Source organism: Lonchura striata, chromosome 8, assembly GCF_046129695.1.
Source record: "Lonchura striata isolate bLonStr1 chromosome 8, bLonStr1.mat, whole genome shotgun sequence".
Taxonomy (NCBI): Eukaryota; Metazoa; Chordata; class Aves; order Passeriformes; family Estrildidae; genus Lonchura; species Lonchura striata.
In genome coordinates this window covers 15629170-15645508 of record NC_134610.1, presented here as the reverse complement: position 1 = coordinate 15645508, position 16339 = coordinate 15629170, and the positions used below count along the sequence as shown (strand labels likewise).

General features: G+C 47.1%; 2 protein-coding genes across 3 annotated transcripts in view; one reads left to right on the top strand and one right to left on the bottom strand.

Moving 5' to 3' along the window:
* Nucleotides 1-166: 166 nt before the first annotated feature.
* On the bottom strand, nt 167-13990 carry CNOT9 (CCR4-NOT transcription complex subunit 9). The gene is made up of 8 exons (XM_021526227.2): nt 13891-13990; nt 9258-9437; nt 8793-8908; nt 6442-6551; nt 5549-5658; nt 5001-5099; nt 2487-2578; nt 167-1793 (listed from the first exon to the last, which is right to left on the bottom strand). The coding sequence occupies exons 1-8, from the start codon at nt 13912-13914 to the stop codon at nt 1625-1627; spliced, it is 900 nt and encodes a 299-aa protein (XP_021381902.1). The 5' UTR covers nt 13915-13990; the 3' UTR covers nt 167-1624.
* Nucleotides 13991-14110: 120 nt separating this feature from the next.
* Nucleotides 14111-16339, top strand: part of USP37 (ubiquitin specific peptidase 37) — a 34304-nt gene continuing 32075 nt past the window's right edge. Inside the window, exons 1-2 of one of the 2 annotated variants that reach the window (XM_021526218.2) lie at nt 14111-14214; nt 15055-15262. In XM_021526218.2, the coding sequence (XP_021381893.2) occupies nt 15107-15262 (156 nt within the window). In that variant the 5' untranslated portion in view covers nt 14111-14214; nt 15055-15106. Of the gene's footprint in view, nt 14215-14483; nt 15263-16339 lie in introns of those variants that run through there. The other variant, XM_077784971.1, reaches the window with a different exon arrangement.

The following is a 16339-nucleotide window of genomic DNA, read 5'->3' as shown; positions in this document are numbered from 1 at the left end:
AGAAGACATGCGGCGCCACAGGGACGCAGCCAGTTTCCTCTGGGAAAAGGCCATTCTTTCACGCTCATATCCCCAAGACGGCACATCCCGCCCTTCCTCCCACCTGCAATAAACCCCCACCGCGCCGCTTGCCCCTACTCCCCGCGAAAGACCACACCAGTACCAATTTATGCTGGCTGGGGTTTTAATATTTATTAATCGGAATTTAAAAAAACCCAAAACAATAAACCAAACAAGCATTTTCATACCCTGGCAAGGTCAGGGTGGAAAGGAGGGAAAAGGCAATGGTTATAAAACAGGAACCCGAGGGCAAGGAAGAGGCTGTGCCCTTGTTATGCAAGGCTGTGAGAGGAGGAGGGAAGGGAAATGATGGGATTTAAGACACTGTTGGCACGACACTGCAGATGATCAGCAAAATGGGCTACTCGAAGAGGGGGGAGAAATTAAGTAGCTGCCCAAGCTTGCCTGTAGCTAAGAGCAGGCTTTTTGCTGCTGCAGAGCCTGGGAGCTCCTCCACTGCCTTTGAGAGCCCGCTGCAGCCGCATTAGCCCCGCACAGGGGCGGCAGGTAAGTGGCTGTGGTCCAGTTTAATTGCAGTGGGGCCATGGCAGATGCCAAGGTAGGTTTCAAAGCTGAAATGGATGCACCTGGCTGGCAGAGAGGAGCAGGAGATAGGGGGGAAGGGAGGAGACAGGACTGAGAGGTGCCTGGCAGGCAGCAGCGGGTGCAGAAGGCAGCATACCTGGAGCCTGCAGGCAGCAGGAGATCAGTCGGTGGCCTGAGCACCACCTCAAGGCAGGAGCCCTCACACTGAGCTCCATGTGATAAGCCAGCCAGCAGCCTTCCCAGGTCTAGATGAGAAGCCGGCACACATCAGCCTCTGGCCACTGGTCAGCTGTGGAAGTGAACTATTTACAGCACAAGACGCACAATCCTGCTGTCCTCTCCTTCCCCAGAGCTCTGGGAAGCAACCTTATGGCATATGGGTTCATTGTGAGTAATCCACCCCTCTGCTTGGGGCAAGCACTGCAGTGGCCTGGCTGCAGACACTTCCTCCATGCCAAAGGAAAAGAGAAGCTCACTGTGCCAGATGGATGCAGAGCCAGGAGCAAGGATGTGCTGGCAGGGAAAAAAGGCTCTCCCTGGACTACCTGCAACTGAGTAGCAGTATTAGGAGGGGATAAAACAACTGGATCAGCTTTTATTCAGTTCACTCATCTAAACGGACATGTAAACAAGAACTGACAAGGAACTGGAGGGACGTGGTGCACATACCCGCTGTTGTACACCACTTGGGCAGAGGCTGAGTTTGCTGGAAAAGTGGACATCTGCACTACCCCCTGCCTGGAGGTAAGGGAAGAGATGCCACCCAAGCCTCCTGGAGACTGGGATCTACACAGATTTTTATTGATTTTTTTTTTGAAGCTGTAGTATCAGCATTTGCTGGTGTTGGGATCCCCAGAGGCTTGCTGCACTGCTACAGAGCAGCCCTTTGGCTGGGTGGGATGGTCCGACAGGCCAGCAGTCAGCTGGCATGCCCAGTTTGTTGCAGAAGAGGTCACCTGTTCCTGGTTCTCTGTAAACCTGAGCTGTTTCTTCCCCAGTGCCCCACCTCCCCCAGCAGTCATTGCGGAGGAAGAGGGATGCCCCGTGGGTCAGTGACTTGACCCTCCTGCAGGTTCTTGACGAGCTGAGCCAGCCAGCGTTTTGTGGTGGTGTCATCCTTCAGGACCTGGGCGAAGGTGGTGTCCTTCAGCTGGTCAGGAAGGCACTGCCTGAGAGCTTCACGTGCCCTACATCAAGAGACAAGAAACGGGGCCCAACAAATAAACTCACAGGGGCAAGAGGGGAGCAAGCCCCACTGGGGACACAGTGTTCCTTTGCCTGGAGGACTCCCTGCCAGAGCCAGCCAAGGAAAGCACTGAGCAGCAGCACCGTAGCAGGTGGCACTCAGCCAGCCAGCACAGCACCCACCCCTCACACTAAACCCTGCCAAGCAGCCCCTGCACCCCGACACCCAGCAGTAAAGTGATGTGATGCTAGGAGAGACTGGGGCAACAAATACACACCCAGCAGCTTTGGGCAGAGCTACTGGTCAGCAGGAGATCAATTTGTATTCTCTCAACTGAATTTTATCTACTGCTAACAGCCTGTCTTCATGCAGAAGAGGCAGGATATAGTGTACCTTCCACCTTAGGCCCTCCTTTATATCATGTTCAAGCTACATGAGCTCAAGCAGTAGTAACCTGCATAGGTGGAATTTACACAGTCCTCCAACAGTCACTGTTTCTCCTATGCACCATAAAAGTTCCTGCGACTAGCAAGAAAAAAATCAAAAGGAAAAACCCCACCATCTTCCACACTGAGTTAAAGCTGACAGACCAGGAACCTTGATTCCCCCCGGGTGGGCATTCTGAAGAAGAACTGAAGAACTGTGCTTCCAAGGGCACAGGAGAAGCCCCTGCCCAAACTCCTAAAATGTTTACCTGGGGTTATCGGAAAGGCGAAGGTAGCAGCGGACGACATGTTTCAGCAGCCGTGCCGATGGCTCCTTGGAGAGCTGCAGGACCATTTTACCCTGTTTGACAGAGGCCAATGCCACCAGTTAAAGTCTTTAAAAGAACAGCTTCACAATCAACAGAGACTGGGAAAGTTAAACCACTTACTCTGGCTTCCCGCGCAGTACAGTCCATTACTGTTTATCTAGATACCCCTGCAGGGAGCCTGGTGCTGCTTGCCAAGATGCCTTTGACAATAGCAGCTTGCCATGACATGGAAAGGGTTCTCCCAGCAGCTCAAGGAAAGCTCATCTCATTTCTGTTTAATTTTTACCTTCTAGGACTACTTAGCAACCCTTTGTGAGATTAAAGAGAACCTGGGGTTTCTCCCTCATGGAAGACAGACACATTCCAAACACTATGATAAGCTCAGGCTGAGTGACACCATGAGGTGTGGTCCCAAGCTCTGCAACACCCTCTGTTCTCATATGCATTCCCTTCATTTCAACATCCTTTTAGGACAATAGCAATACCCTGGAAAGCCAGGCCATAGGACTGGGCTCACCCACACTTGTAGTAAGGTCCTTATCTGGTCTTAGCACAGATCCAAACAGTGTATTTTTTCTTTCTGCTACATCCCTTGTGAAGCTGTTCCAGGGAAGCAAGGCATAAACAGATCTTCCTGGCCCAGTCTCTGTTTCTCACACTAAGTAGGACATTACACATGGCTGCACCTTTGAACATGCCCAGCTGAGCAAATTCACACACCTGCTCTGAGGAATTTAACAGATTGTAGGCTTGTATAGGAGTGAATCACATCTGCCCAACAAGTTGTTTTCTTTTCCTGTAAACTACATTGGCTAGCACTAACCATTTTCCCCATTAGCAAAATTCACCTGTATTTGGATATCCTGGATGTTAGCAATTAGCAGGTCCCCCTTGTCTGGCCTTTTGCAAGCTTCCCATTCTTAGCAACTCCCCAGGATTACCAATTATTTCTTCAAAATAAATAACCACAAGGTCCTCAGAGAGATCCTGGATGGAAAATACTAACTTGCTCTTTTAAAAGCATATAATACTTGTGTGACATCTTACTCAGTTATCAGCAGACATGGAAGTAAATCATCATCCTCATTAGACAGGAGTACACTATCCTGATTTTTGAAATAGACAATGAAAAAAGTCTGTTAACATTTTCATCTTTCTCTCTAGCACTATGGAATATTGATCCTGCCAGTGCTTCACCCAGCTCTGGGACAACACAGGTTAACACAGCTTTACACACCCACATCCTCCTGTGTTCAAAGAAGAATTCATGTCTGGGAATGGCATGGTCTCCTTCCCTCCCCTATCTCAGAGTTTCTAATTGCATCCTTCACTTTGCCCCCAGGTCAGATGTACTTTCATCAAAGCTGATCTTCTTCTTGAATGCAAAAATCACATCACATTGGATGTTAGGGACATCAGCTCAAAATCATTCATATTTTGCTGATTGTGGATGAATAAGAGACAATTTGCAAAAACAGACAAGTAAATATCCCTAATGAAAATATTAACATTTAGTCACAGAACCAGCATTGCAAAGTACCTAACTTACTGCTGTGTTTTCTTCTCCTGAGATCATCCTTTAAAAAGCAAACAAACACACAAAAAAAGCTTGGCAATAGCTATTCCAGGGCAGATTTGTATTCCCCTTGGCAAACTCAAAGATAAAGTTCAAGCTGGGGCTATTATTCCTGGGATGAATACATTTTTAGTACCCAAACTCATTCTTTACAGGGATCACAGAATGGGCAGAACTTGTTTGCTCTCTTTGTATTACAACACAAAAATTTGAGCATATGAAGCAGACAGTAGAAACCAGATTCCGAAAGGAAAAAAATTAGGGTGGCATTCTAGGCAGCCAGCAGGAAACCCGTGAAACCCCTTGGTCAAAGACACTGTAGGTGCAAAATGTTTCCATGGGTTCAAGGGGTGGATGGGACAAACACTGGGGGTTACTACATAGAAACCCCACAAGTGGCCCCAGAAATTCAAAGCTGAAAGTAGCTGGCAGCTGTGGGACTGTTATGAAGACAAGTATGATATATACTTGCCCTGCTATTTCAATGTGTTGTGAGAGACAGGGGTGGGACATAGATCCATGATCTGAAGTGTGTGACCATTCTTACATAAAATTAGATCAATTCACATCCCATCAACAAATGGAAACACTCACAACTCTGGAATATCTTTTTCTTCTCTGAAGAGGTTTACCTGTTTTACCTTGGGGACTTAGTATATCACAATTAATATGTGTTCTCTTGACATGCAAACCAGAAGTATACAAAGGAAAAATGGAAGCAGAGCTACAGTGCCACAAACAATTAGCCCAACTATCATTTGCCTCCCTCATCCTGTGCTCCAGCCAGCAAGCAGTAAAGTAGTTGCTGAAGAGGTTGGCTGCTATAGCATAATTTTTTCTTTTTTAGATACAAATACTTTAAAAACAAATAATCTTACCAGTATCATGGCAACGTGGGAAAACCGCTCGTAAGTCTGACAGATATATGCCAGCCCTGTGTCATCCAGGAGGATTTTCTGAAGAATAAACGTAGCAACCTAGAATGGGGAGAAAACAGAAAACAAAGCATATAAACAACTTATCTACCCTGAGAAGGGACAGCCTTTGTGTGGTGCTCTTTTCAAGTCAGCCCCAGGGTTGAAAAGTCTTCCAGCAGGCAGCAAATGCTTTAATCGGTGAAAGTTAGAAGCCAAAATGAAATGCAGGACAGTACACAATGCCTGGCATCTCTGACTAAAGAAAAGAGATGGACACAAAGCAGAGTGTACAAGATGACTGGATTCAGGTTGCATAAGATGCCAACTACTGCCAGGCCACTCAGGCAGCCTCAGTTCTTGGTATGTTTGTTTTCTGAGGAGGTAAAAACTCCACCCAGACTTGTCCCAGCATTTTTAACAGCAGAGAAGCCAGCTCTGCAGGGCACTGGTTGCGTGGTCAGTCAGAGATGAACAATGATGTGTCTTTATTAAAACAAAGAAAAAGGTACCGTTTTGGAGAGCTCACTGCCAGACTCCATAATACGTAAGCACAGGGGGATAATTTCTGTTGTCAATAAGAAATTTATCACTTCTTGTTCATCAGTTTTCACCAAGGCCCCTTGAAGTAAAAACAAAATCCAAAATCAGTAAATGATGAACTGTTTAAAAAAAAATCACACCTTTCAAGGAGGTGCTTGGCCCCCCCCAGAAACCATTCAGTCTGGATGCCAGGTAGAGAACTGTCATCCTAAACATGTTGCAGCACATAACTGGAGAATAAATCATTTTGGCAGGGTAAAAATAATCAGTGTAAAAGTAATTTGTTTGGGGGTTGTTTATTTTTCAGAAAGGGGATGCACTCTTGGCTCTCCCTCAGTAGTAACACAAAAGGATCATGGCGCTCACAGAAACCTCTGGGACAAAGAAATCCATTTTAAGACATTTTAAGATTCTTTATGCATTGAGAGAAAAAATATTTGGGCAGAAAGAAGAAAACAACAAAAAAAACCCACAACAAAACAGGATAAGGGGAAGACAGGGAAAATACACCCAAGTCAATCAATGACAGAAACCCAGAAAAAGCCCCAGCCTGTACCCACCCATCCCAGTGCCTAGCAGGGAGGGCTGAGGGTGAAGGTACAACAAGTCTGCAGATACTTGCACTCCAAGAAACATATTTTTGGCAATGCATTTAGACTTCAGTGGGTTTTTATAACTGTAAAGGAAGAGGAGTCTGCTTCACAATGGAAAAAGAGCAGTTCCTTCTCTTACTACTACGGGATTTGGAAAATCCCAGTAACAAGAGACCTCTGACTTCAGCCATGCAGGTCTCTATGCCCACAGCATGAACTGCTCTAACTCAGTAAGAGATCAGTGCTCCAGCCTGAGCCTGGCTGCTCACCAATGACTCCGAGGCTTGTGAGCCGCAGGTACTCAAACGGACGGGTCTTGCTGACCGTGTGCAGGAAGGGGTACAGGAAGAGAGGAATATGAGCTGCCAGAAAAGCTGATCTGTAGGAAGAGAGAACACACAATGTTAACAAGGGAAACAAAGTGAGCACACAATCTGAAATCTGGCATTACCGTACAGAGCCTCAGACTCTTCCTGGTGGGACCCCATTGCTACTGCTCCTCAAAAGAGTGTAACATTTAATTCTCTGATGGGAAGGCACGAAGCAAATCCTGCACTGGGCACAGCACAAAACCTAACACCTGATCTGTCAATTACTTGCATTCCTGCCTCAGCTGACCAGGAACTGAGCACACCCTGTTGTTTTTATTACCTCCTCCTGCCACCCAGTCCCTCCCTTTTTACCTTCACTGCCGCAATTCACCTTGCAGGCTCCCAATGGCAAGGATTGTCAGCTGCAATGCCTGTGAAAAGCACCTCTCAGAAACACAGATTGGTTGAGCTTTAGGCATCACCAGAGTTTAAATGTGCACTAACACCTTTCCCCAAGAGTCCTCACATTGCCTTTCTGGCAGTAGTGAAAAATCAAAATTGCAAGTAGAATGCTGGAGATTGCTCTGCTAACAGAAGGAAGCTCTCTTGAACAATCATACAAAATACTTCTTCAATTTTCAGTTTTTAAACTTTACATATAGTTTTGTAAAACTACCCTGTTTCTTTGGATATCATCTCATGGTGGGGTTGCTGTTTAACATTTCTTTGCAGCAGCTCAAAACCAACTTCAGTTATGCTGCTGCTCAGCAGTAACAGAAGCATGAGATTGTGGATCTCTGGGTAGTTTCCTTCTGAATTCTAGCTACTGATTTTGGCTGAACCAACATCATATTTTTCCCTACTGACACAGGCTGGGCACAGATTGAGAAAACATGAAGTCAGACACTGGCTGAGGACTCCAAAAATGGCTCTGCTATTGCTCCCTTGTCTTACACTTGCCTGGGAAAGACAGTCCTGTTCAATCCGCCCTTTCAAAACCTGGTCAAAAAAACTGTAAGCTGAAATTTAAGTTCTTTTTTGACTTCGCAGAATATTCTGAGTTGAAAGAGACCCACAAGGATCATAGAGTCCAGCTCTTAAGTGAACAGCCCATATGGGGACAGAAGCCACAACCTATGGGGATAGAACCCACAACCTTGGCATTATTGATTCTGTGCTCTAACCAAGCTCCTTGCCTAAATAATTGTAAGCTCAAGGATCTTTGCATACAGCACTCAATACAAAGGTACCCTTAGCTCTGGCTGACCTCCCAGAAGCTGCCATAACCCAGTGTTCTGAGAATTTGCAAGATCTCAGGATGATCCAGGGAATTCAATGCATTTAGGGCCATAAAGCTGTCATCCTGATAATCCATGCAAACAAGTAAAAGCAGCAGCAGACAGCTGCCTATCTGTCAGATCTGTTGTCTTACTTCTCTCAAACAAACAAACAAACAAAAAAAAGGAGCTAAAGTGCTTCTTAAGTATAACACATGGGCTGAGATGTCAATATGAACACCTCAAAAACTCACACAACTTGGAAACACTTGTTATGAACAACAAAATAAAGTTTAATCTTTTGGGGAATGTACTTTGCAATGTATATACAAGGTTAAATGCTGTTGGTACAAGTAACAAATTGTGATTAGAAGTGTAGCTAACAATGTATGTCTAAGGATGGATGTTGTTGACACAAGTAACAGATTGCGATTGGAAACGTAGTTAACAGTATATTGTAAAGGGTTAGGTGTTGTGGGCACAAGTAACAAATGGTGATTACTTATATTAAAACTTAGTACTGTTGTGCATGTATTAAAGGGGAGTGGAACTGGGGAGGAGATGCCAATCTTTGTGGAGGGGGCAGAGAAGCTTCCAGGAGGCGGCAGAGAAGCTTCCAGAAGTATTGTATCATGGAACACAGCCACAGCTTGACTCAAGATTGGAAGAGAGACCAATAGGAGGCGAGGATCTCAAAATGATTGGCCAAGACTGCACCAACTTATAGGCTAAGCAGCAACAGAGAAATAGATCGATCATAGCACGGATCCTGAGCGCCCCAATCAGGAGAGGAGAGCGAGACTTTAAAAGGCCTGGGCTGTCTGACACCCGGGTCTTTCCTCAGAGCCTGGAACCTTGGAAACACCCCTAGGTTACACTTATTAAGTTGTTGAAACAGTCTCCGGACTAGCCTGAGGCTTTTGCTTCCAGCCGTTCTGTTTGCAATAAACAGGATTACCTGTTTTTAATCGACTGGCCTCCTTTTTTGTTACTTTAAAGTTTTCTTTGTAAGCCTGTACGTAACACACTTACCTTGTTTCAGGGTGTGATGCAACACACTGCAGCAGAGCTAAAGCATTGCAGACTCTGTTGGACTGATGGGCTGTCAAAGTCGGAGGGTTGATTGATGGATAAATATTTACAATTTCCTAAAAATTAACAGAGAGTGGAAAGTTAAAGGAGAAAAATACCAGAAAGCTACACCAATGCATTTGCCTGGCAAGGAAGTGCAGTGACAGCAGATAACAGTCTGCTGGCAGTTAGATGGCAGCCACCATGCTGCCCAGGCAAGGGCAGAGCTGGGTTTGAGTCAATTTTACATGGAGTCACAGGAGTGCATTCAAACCTTAATCTGCTCCCCCCACCAAAACAAAGATCATACTCCCAAGCAATGGCAACAAGGGATCCCACCAGTTCCTCCTCAGATCCACTCATGGATGCACAAGCTCTGCAGCACGGAACAAAGACACAGACAAAGACTCAGACAGCCCAACCCACCTGAAGGAGTGCTGCGATCGTGCCGAACGAGTGCCACAGCATTGGGGCGAGGTCGGGCACGGACTCGCGCTTCTTGCTCAGCTCCAGCAGTGCATTCTCCCGGGTCTCAGGGCTGGACAGCTCGTTGATCCATTGGTAGATCTTCTCACGGTCAACCTGAGCCAGGGCTGTTGGCACAGGCTGGGAGGGAGACAGGAAAGCTTCAGTCCAAACTTCAATCCAGTTCTCACCCAAACTGTCCCCACAATCTGACAGAAAAAGAAATTCCTGGGAGGGCAGGACCTAAAGCTCTATTAAGACGTCCTGGATATGGCTCCACCCCTTCCTTAGATTAGTCTTAGTATTTCACCTATTGAAATTCTAGGGCTTTATTTCCTGGCCTGAATGATTAAAACAATCTCTCTTAATCCCCTTGTCAAGCAGTACCACTGTAACTTCATTCAGCACTGAGAGCCAAGCTGCTGCCCAGCTGTGCTAGCAGAGCTCCTGGGAAGCAACATACATTTCAGCCAGCTATGATTTGTTCCACCTGCATTTAGCATGAATTTATTTCATGCTTCAAGTGCAAGATTCCACAGATTCAGAATAAGGCAGAGCTTACCTTTTCCTAGCCACAAACACCCATGATATTGGAAACTGCCAGTGAGATTCATCCAATACACATGAGAAAAATATTCATACAAACACTAGAAAAAATTTCACTACTTCACCATCAGTATGACATTGGCCACAGGCAGTAACAGCTGCTGTTACCAATGGCTTGTATTGATACCAGGTTCATTGTTCACATGCATGGAGCTAAAAGGGAATTTTTCAAGAATTAATTTGTGCAAGATCTCAGGATGATATGTTTCCTGTTCAAAATAAACCCAGAGAAGGGTAGATCAGTATTCCTGGCCAAGACACATTTTCTACTACTCAAGGGAAAGTAAAATTTTGCTTTTGCCTCTCTTGAAACATCAGGGAAATAACAGTATCAAGATCAACAAGTTCTCAACACAAAAAAAATGATGGAGAAGAGGGACTGTAGCGTAATTTCTGTGGAGAAGGCAAGGCACAAGCCCTTCACTGAAACTTTGTCTCCTGCCTCTGCTGGCACAAGCAGCACTCGGTGCAAACAAATGCTCTGCAGATTTCCTAAGGAGATAATTTGGCAACTCAGATACAAAATTTTGAGGAAGACAAAAACCATCACTAAAACCTGTGTGAACATTTCCAGAACCAGGTCAGAACCTTTTCAAACACTGTTGCAGTGGTTGTTATTAAAGCTAAGCACAGTCCTGTTGGTACTTGCTGCTCCTGAGACAGCCCAGCCAGCATGCAACCAGCTCTCCATCCCACTGTGCACGGTGATCCCAGCTGGGAACAGGACTGTATTTCTTTATTTTGTAACCCCAACTGAAACTCTTCATGTGCTCCCCACAACAGATGCATGCAGAGCGCATACCACAGTGACAGCAACGCTGTCACCAAGCTGCTTAGCACTGAGACACACAGAATACAGGGGAGCTCAGGAACTGAAAGTGGCTGCAGCGAAACCTGAAGCCACATGGCAGAGGCAGTCCCAGAAGGTATGCAGGAGGGATGGAGAGAGTTCTCAACCTTTGCCAGACACCAACAGCTTTCTTCCTCTATGCCTGCAGAGGTTTCCCTCCTCTGTTTATCCCCGTTTTATTTCCACAGTCACATCCAAAGACATTCTTCCCCAGCTGTGAGATTTCTCTCTGCTCCATCCACCTCCATTGTATTATTTAACGTAAATGTTCATACGTAAACCAATGTGGTGTTATCAGTCCCTCTATTCTAGGGCTCAAATACTTTTTTAGCTGTTCATATTTCCTCCTGTCCTCTTTTCTCTCACTGTCATGGCTTAAGAATGGTATTCTCCAATTTAGTATTCCCACTGAAACCATTCCAAACCACTTGCCACTCACTCCCTCTCTCTTTCCAGTCCCAGTCCCCCTGCTCCAAGATGGAAAGGGGAATGGGGGCACAAAAGGTAAATATCACAGGTTGAGATAGCAACAATTTACTGGGAACAGCAATGACATAAGAAAACTAACTAATATTAGTGACAGAGGGTACAAGAAAAGAAAAGTTACTGCTCACCCCACAGAATTCCCCCTACAATACCAACTGCTTCCTGGGCCATGCAGCCCCAAGCTCAAATCAAGTCCTTTCTCCCTCTCTGAAAAATGATGTGAGGTGGTTCAGAATAAACTCTGGAGCCTAGCTATGCTTCTTCCCATCTAATGCAAAAAATAACTCTGTTCTGGGCATAACCAGAACCAGGACACTCACCTACTCAATTTCTAATTTTTTTTCCCCAAAATCTCAAACTAAATTAATGATCCTGCCAAGTTTCTTGTGCCCCTACAATTGTGACTGCAATTGCAATGCTAACTTCTACACTGAAGCTCAAAAAGAGAGGGAGAATGAACAGAGCTCATTTGTTTTTATGTGGGATGGTGGATTGACAAGCACTGTAGCAATAATGTTGTTATAATTGTGTTATCTAAAGCTTCCATCTATTTTTCTAGACTCACTGGAAGTTTCAGTTCCTGTAAGCTTAAATACATCGACCCCTTAAAAGCACAATCATGTGCTTGTGATCCCTAGAGAACACTAAGTAGATTTTCCACACAAGTTTATGATGTCCAATATATGCCTTAGCCAGAACAAATTGCTTTTCATAGGCCCTACAGTTGCTCTTTTTGTTTTAGTTTATATGGACTTTTTTTCTTCCCCCTAATTCCCTATTTCATTATTGTTTCTTCTTCTCCCTCTAAGACCCAAAATTCTGGGGAACCCTGAAAGCCACACAGATCTTCCAAGCTCCAGGACAGAACCCCACCAGGTAGACTTTCTTTTGCACACAGGGAAAACAAAACTTATAAACAGTATTAGATCAGAAAAAAATCTTGTAACATCTTTTCTCCTTCTTGGAGAAAAGACATCTCTAATGCTGACATAACAAATTGATTTACACAAAAGGCTTTCTCCTCCTAATTGAGCAGCTGCTGCTAGGCACAGTGGTAAAAGTCCTGCTGAGCCAAAGTCTAAGCTCACTGACTGTGGTAGGAAACATTTCAATACAGAACTACCAGTTAGCATAAACTATGCATAAATTAAATATACATTCAAGTGAGTCCTAAAATAAAGTTGCTCTCTATTCTGAAATTTTTTTTTTGTTAAAATTGTCTTTAAAAAGGAGAGGTAACTAGACACAGGATTAATGGGAGATATGCCTAATGGGAGTCCTTCATGCATTTTAACAAACACTAAAGAATTACAGTGCTATAAAAATGTAAACGCTGATTAAGAAAGTTTACCTGATCTGGCACACCCTTCCATGTTCTGGAGAACAGTACTTAAAATCAGAAGTATTTGACAGCACTCCAAGAACTAGTTAAAGTCATAAGCATTTAAACAGAGGAGAAATGTAAAAAGTTCTTTAACTCCTGTTCATCAAAACTTTACTTACTCATTAGCTTGGCAGTCCAACCAGACCCTCGATCTAAGTTCATGTGAAACAGCTCTATCTGCTGGCTTTGCATTACACCTCCCACACTCAGTACACACAAGACTCAATCAGCTCTAGGAAGTCTTTCACATGCCATGAACGAGCATTTGGAGAAGAAAAAACCAAAACACAAACCCAATCACGTGGGAGATACAAAGCAATAACCACATCCTTCAAACTCCGCTTCCATTTTTGAACCCACCCAGGCCAAGGTACTGTTCCAGTCCTGCCAGCCCGAGCATCAGGCACCGTATCCAGCCATGGCAGGTTCCTGAGGAGGAAGAGGGCAAGCACCAGCTGTGGCCGGTGCTGCACTGCCACGGGACAAAGGGAAGCAGGAGCAGGCAGCACCTGCTGCCATGAGGGGCTTTTCACCGTCTACTCTTTCTCTCTGCAGTCAAGGCCAGCAGTAAAACAGCTCCCCAGAAGGCAGAGGAGGTGGCTGGGCACGCAGGAGGTGTTGCAGATAAGTGTTTTAAGGCCACTTAAAGAAAATGTACTCTGAATATTTTGCTTCAGCGGGAGGGTCTTCCTTATCCCTTCTTGTCCTACCTTCTCCTGTCCTTACCATTTTCTTCCCTGCTCTTCCCCCTCCACACACTCAGCGGATAATAATTTTTTGGATTTATTTTGGCTGTAGATTAATCCGTTTTAGACTTTCGTCTGCTTTTCTTCGATGTGCTTCTTTAAAAGTAGAGCAAACCCTACCAACAAAATTTGTCACGCTTCTGCTTTTGTATCAAACGTGCTTTTGCCGACACCTTTGCTAGTGGTTCTCTAAGGAACCCCAAAGCCCTGACTCGCTGCAGGAGGCAGCGCGGCAGGCAGGGGGAAGGGGGAACGCCATACGTGAGGCACACGAGGCACAGCCGGCTCACCCAGCGGCAGCGAAACCTCCGGGCCCCGGACGAGCCCCGCACGGAGCAGCCGGAGCTCGGCAGCTGCCGAACGGACCGCGCCAGTGACGCCGCGGGCGCGGAGCTCACCGGGGCTCCGCCACCGCACGGCCTCAAGCTCCCCCCGCGCCGCAAGCAGCCGCGCTCCCGCTCCCCGCACGGTCCGCGCAACGCGGCCCCATCCCCGACACGGTCCCGTGGGCGGTCGGCTCACCGCGGCCGTGGCCAGGCTGTGCATGGTGGCCGGTGGGAGCGGAGCCGCCTCACGCTGCCGCCGCCATGGGCTCGGCGCCGCCGCCGCCCCTCCCCGGCCGCGCGGGGCACGCCGGGACGGGCCCGGGCGGGGCCGGCGCCTGCGCGCGGGGCGGGCGCGCGCGGGGCGCGCCGGGAAGGCGCTGCCGCGCTGACGTGAGCGGGCGCGCGTTGCGCGCGGTCTCGCGCTGTGCGGCCGGTTCCCGCCATCCGCCGCCCCTTCCCCCGCCCCCCCCGGGCCTCGCCCCGGGCCCCGCGGGACGCGCCGGGACGCGCCGGGACGCAGGTACCGGGCACCGCAGGTACCGGGCAGCGCCGCCACCGCGCAGCGCCGCCGCCGACTCCTACCCGCTCCCGCCGGCCGTCCGCCCCTCCCGCCGCGCGGTCACCGCCTGCCCTCCGAGCGGCCCGGCCCGGGGCGGGCGGCGCTGCCGCGCTCACCGTGTGTGTGAGCGGCGGAAGCGGAGCGCGGCCAGGCCCGGGAGGAGCCGGGACACCGCCGGGTCGGGCGGGGAGCGGCGGCGGCTGAGCGCGGGATGGCCGGGGGAGGCTCCCCGGCAGCGCCGCCCGGGCTGCGCGCAGGGGCCGCTCCATTCATTCCCGCCGGGATCTGTCGGGAACGCGCCTCGCCGTGCTCTCCGGAACGCAGCCGGGGCTCTGTCGCCCCGGGCTCGTGGCTTTCCGCGCGGGGAGCAGCGGGGGAAGCCGGAGACCTCCGTCCCGGCCCTGCCAGGTGGCCGCGGGTCCCGCGCCGTCAGGAACGAGCTCGTTTTCTTAATCTGGAGTCCTCCTCCAAAACTCTGTTTCCCATCTCTTGCTATCTTTCCTCAGGCGCTTTTTTTCCCTCCCTTACCTTAAATCCGGTGAAGTTAAGGGATTTTAAGGACTTTTGTGTCTGGAATTCTGTCTGCTCACCTTTCAGCAGTAAGGAGTCGGTGCACTGCTGTTCATACTGGGAGAGATTTTATTAATCTGAGTTTTCTACAGTGCCGTCCCGCTCTTCCTCACTGCGTTTAAAATCAGTGAAACGGTTCTACCAAACTTCTACGGAATGTTCAAGCCATGCTTCCATCTTCCTTTAGCCATTATTTGGCCCACAAAGTTATACATTTCTCCTTTTTAACAGGTTTTTAAGGTGGAGCACACTTACTGTTGTTAGCTCTTTTCTGTGAGAAAGCATGGCTCTGTTAAAGGTGCACGGACCTGTCCGGATGCGCAGCATGCAGACTGGGATTACGAAATGGAAAGAAGGGAGCTTTGAAATTGTGGAGAAGGACAACAAAGTGAATCTAGTAGTTCACTACAATGTTGGAGGAATTCCAACCACGTTTCAGGTATGCCAGACATTAAGGCTTTTGTTTTAACAGTGCATGGATTGTGCTCTCTTGTGAACAGCTGTCCTCTTCAAGGCTATTAAGTGTCCTGCAGACTTCCCTCTGTCACTGTTTCTTGTTCCTCGTTTCCTGAACACTAATCCCTTTGTATAACTCTCCAGTAAATTATTTACACGTATTGTTAAAGGCTCTACCAAGGTTGGCATTGAGATACCACTGAATGGGAAGGACCAAAAAAGCAGAAAAAAGTTACAGAAGTATAGAGCATCGTGGTTCACATTTCAGATTTTTGGATCCTGTGACCTTTCTCTTACTGGCACATTTGCATTCTCTAGAGAAGATCCTGACCATTTTATATTAGCTGTTTCCCCAGCTGAGGTGTAATGATGTTAATACACCTAATGTTCAGACTTTGCTGAACATTACTTGTTATGGCTGTTGTAGGTTTTTAATGCAGATGTAGATCACTGTTAAAAATACTCTTGAAATATTCAGCTAAATTTTTTCTCATTCTATAGTTGTTTTCAGGTCAGTCTTCCTAGATTTTGTGCAAAATGCCCCAAATCAAAAGCAGAGTGATTTTTCTATAAGAAACACATACCTGTTTTAAAAATATGTAATTGACATAAGAGCAGTTGGAGGAAAAAAAGATCCCAGTTTGTTTAGCAACTTTGCAATGGCCTAAAGTGATCTATATGTTGGCTTCTGCTTTTTCACACCACTCTTGTTTTTTGTCAGTAATGTTCACCAGGCTGTTCTCTGAGCCATTTATTTCTGTGTGTGCAGATGCTATGAAAAAAAAAAGTTAATTTCTTTTTGAAAAGTTAGTTTTTTGCTGCCTTAGTGTCCTTAAAAGTCTCAGCCAAGAGTCTGGCAGCTGGTGTTGCCTGGAAATCAAGGCTGTCAGGAAATCATTAGCTATGATTGCTCCCACCTGTGTTACTGCAGACTTGCAAAGAGTCTCTGCCTTCTCAGGTGTGCTGCTGTGGCTGCAGGTTTCGTTTAATCCACTGTTGGACCATGTTGCTCCTGAGGAGAGCAGTTTTGTCTTCCCCTTGTGCATTCCCTGGGTGCCTG

What these genes read in the sequence shown, in the direction of transcription:
- CNOT9 (XM_021526227.2), bottom strand. Translation starts at nt 13,914, where the DNA reads ATGCACAGCCTGGCCACGGCCGCG. An exon ending in CGATCGCAGCACTCCTTCAG is followed by an intron (nt 8,909 to 9,257) that starts GTGGGTTGGGCT and finishes GTTAATTTTTAG; the next exon opens with GAAATTGTAAATATTTATCC. An exon ending in GCAGTGAGCTCTCCAAAACG is followed by an intron (nt 5,100 to 5,548) that starts GTACCTTTTTCT and finishes TCCCCATTCTAG; the next exon opens with GTTGCTACGTTTATTCTTCA.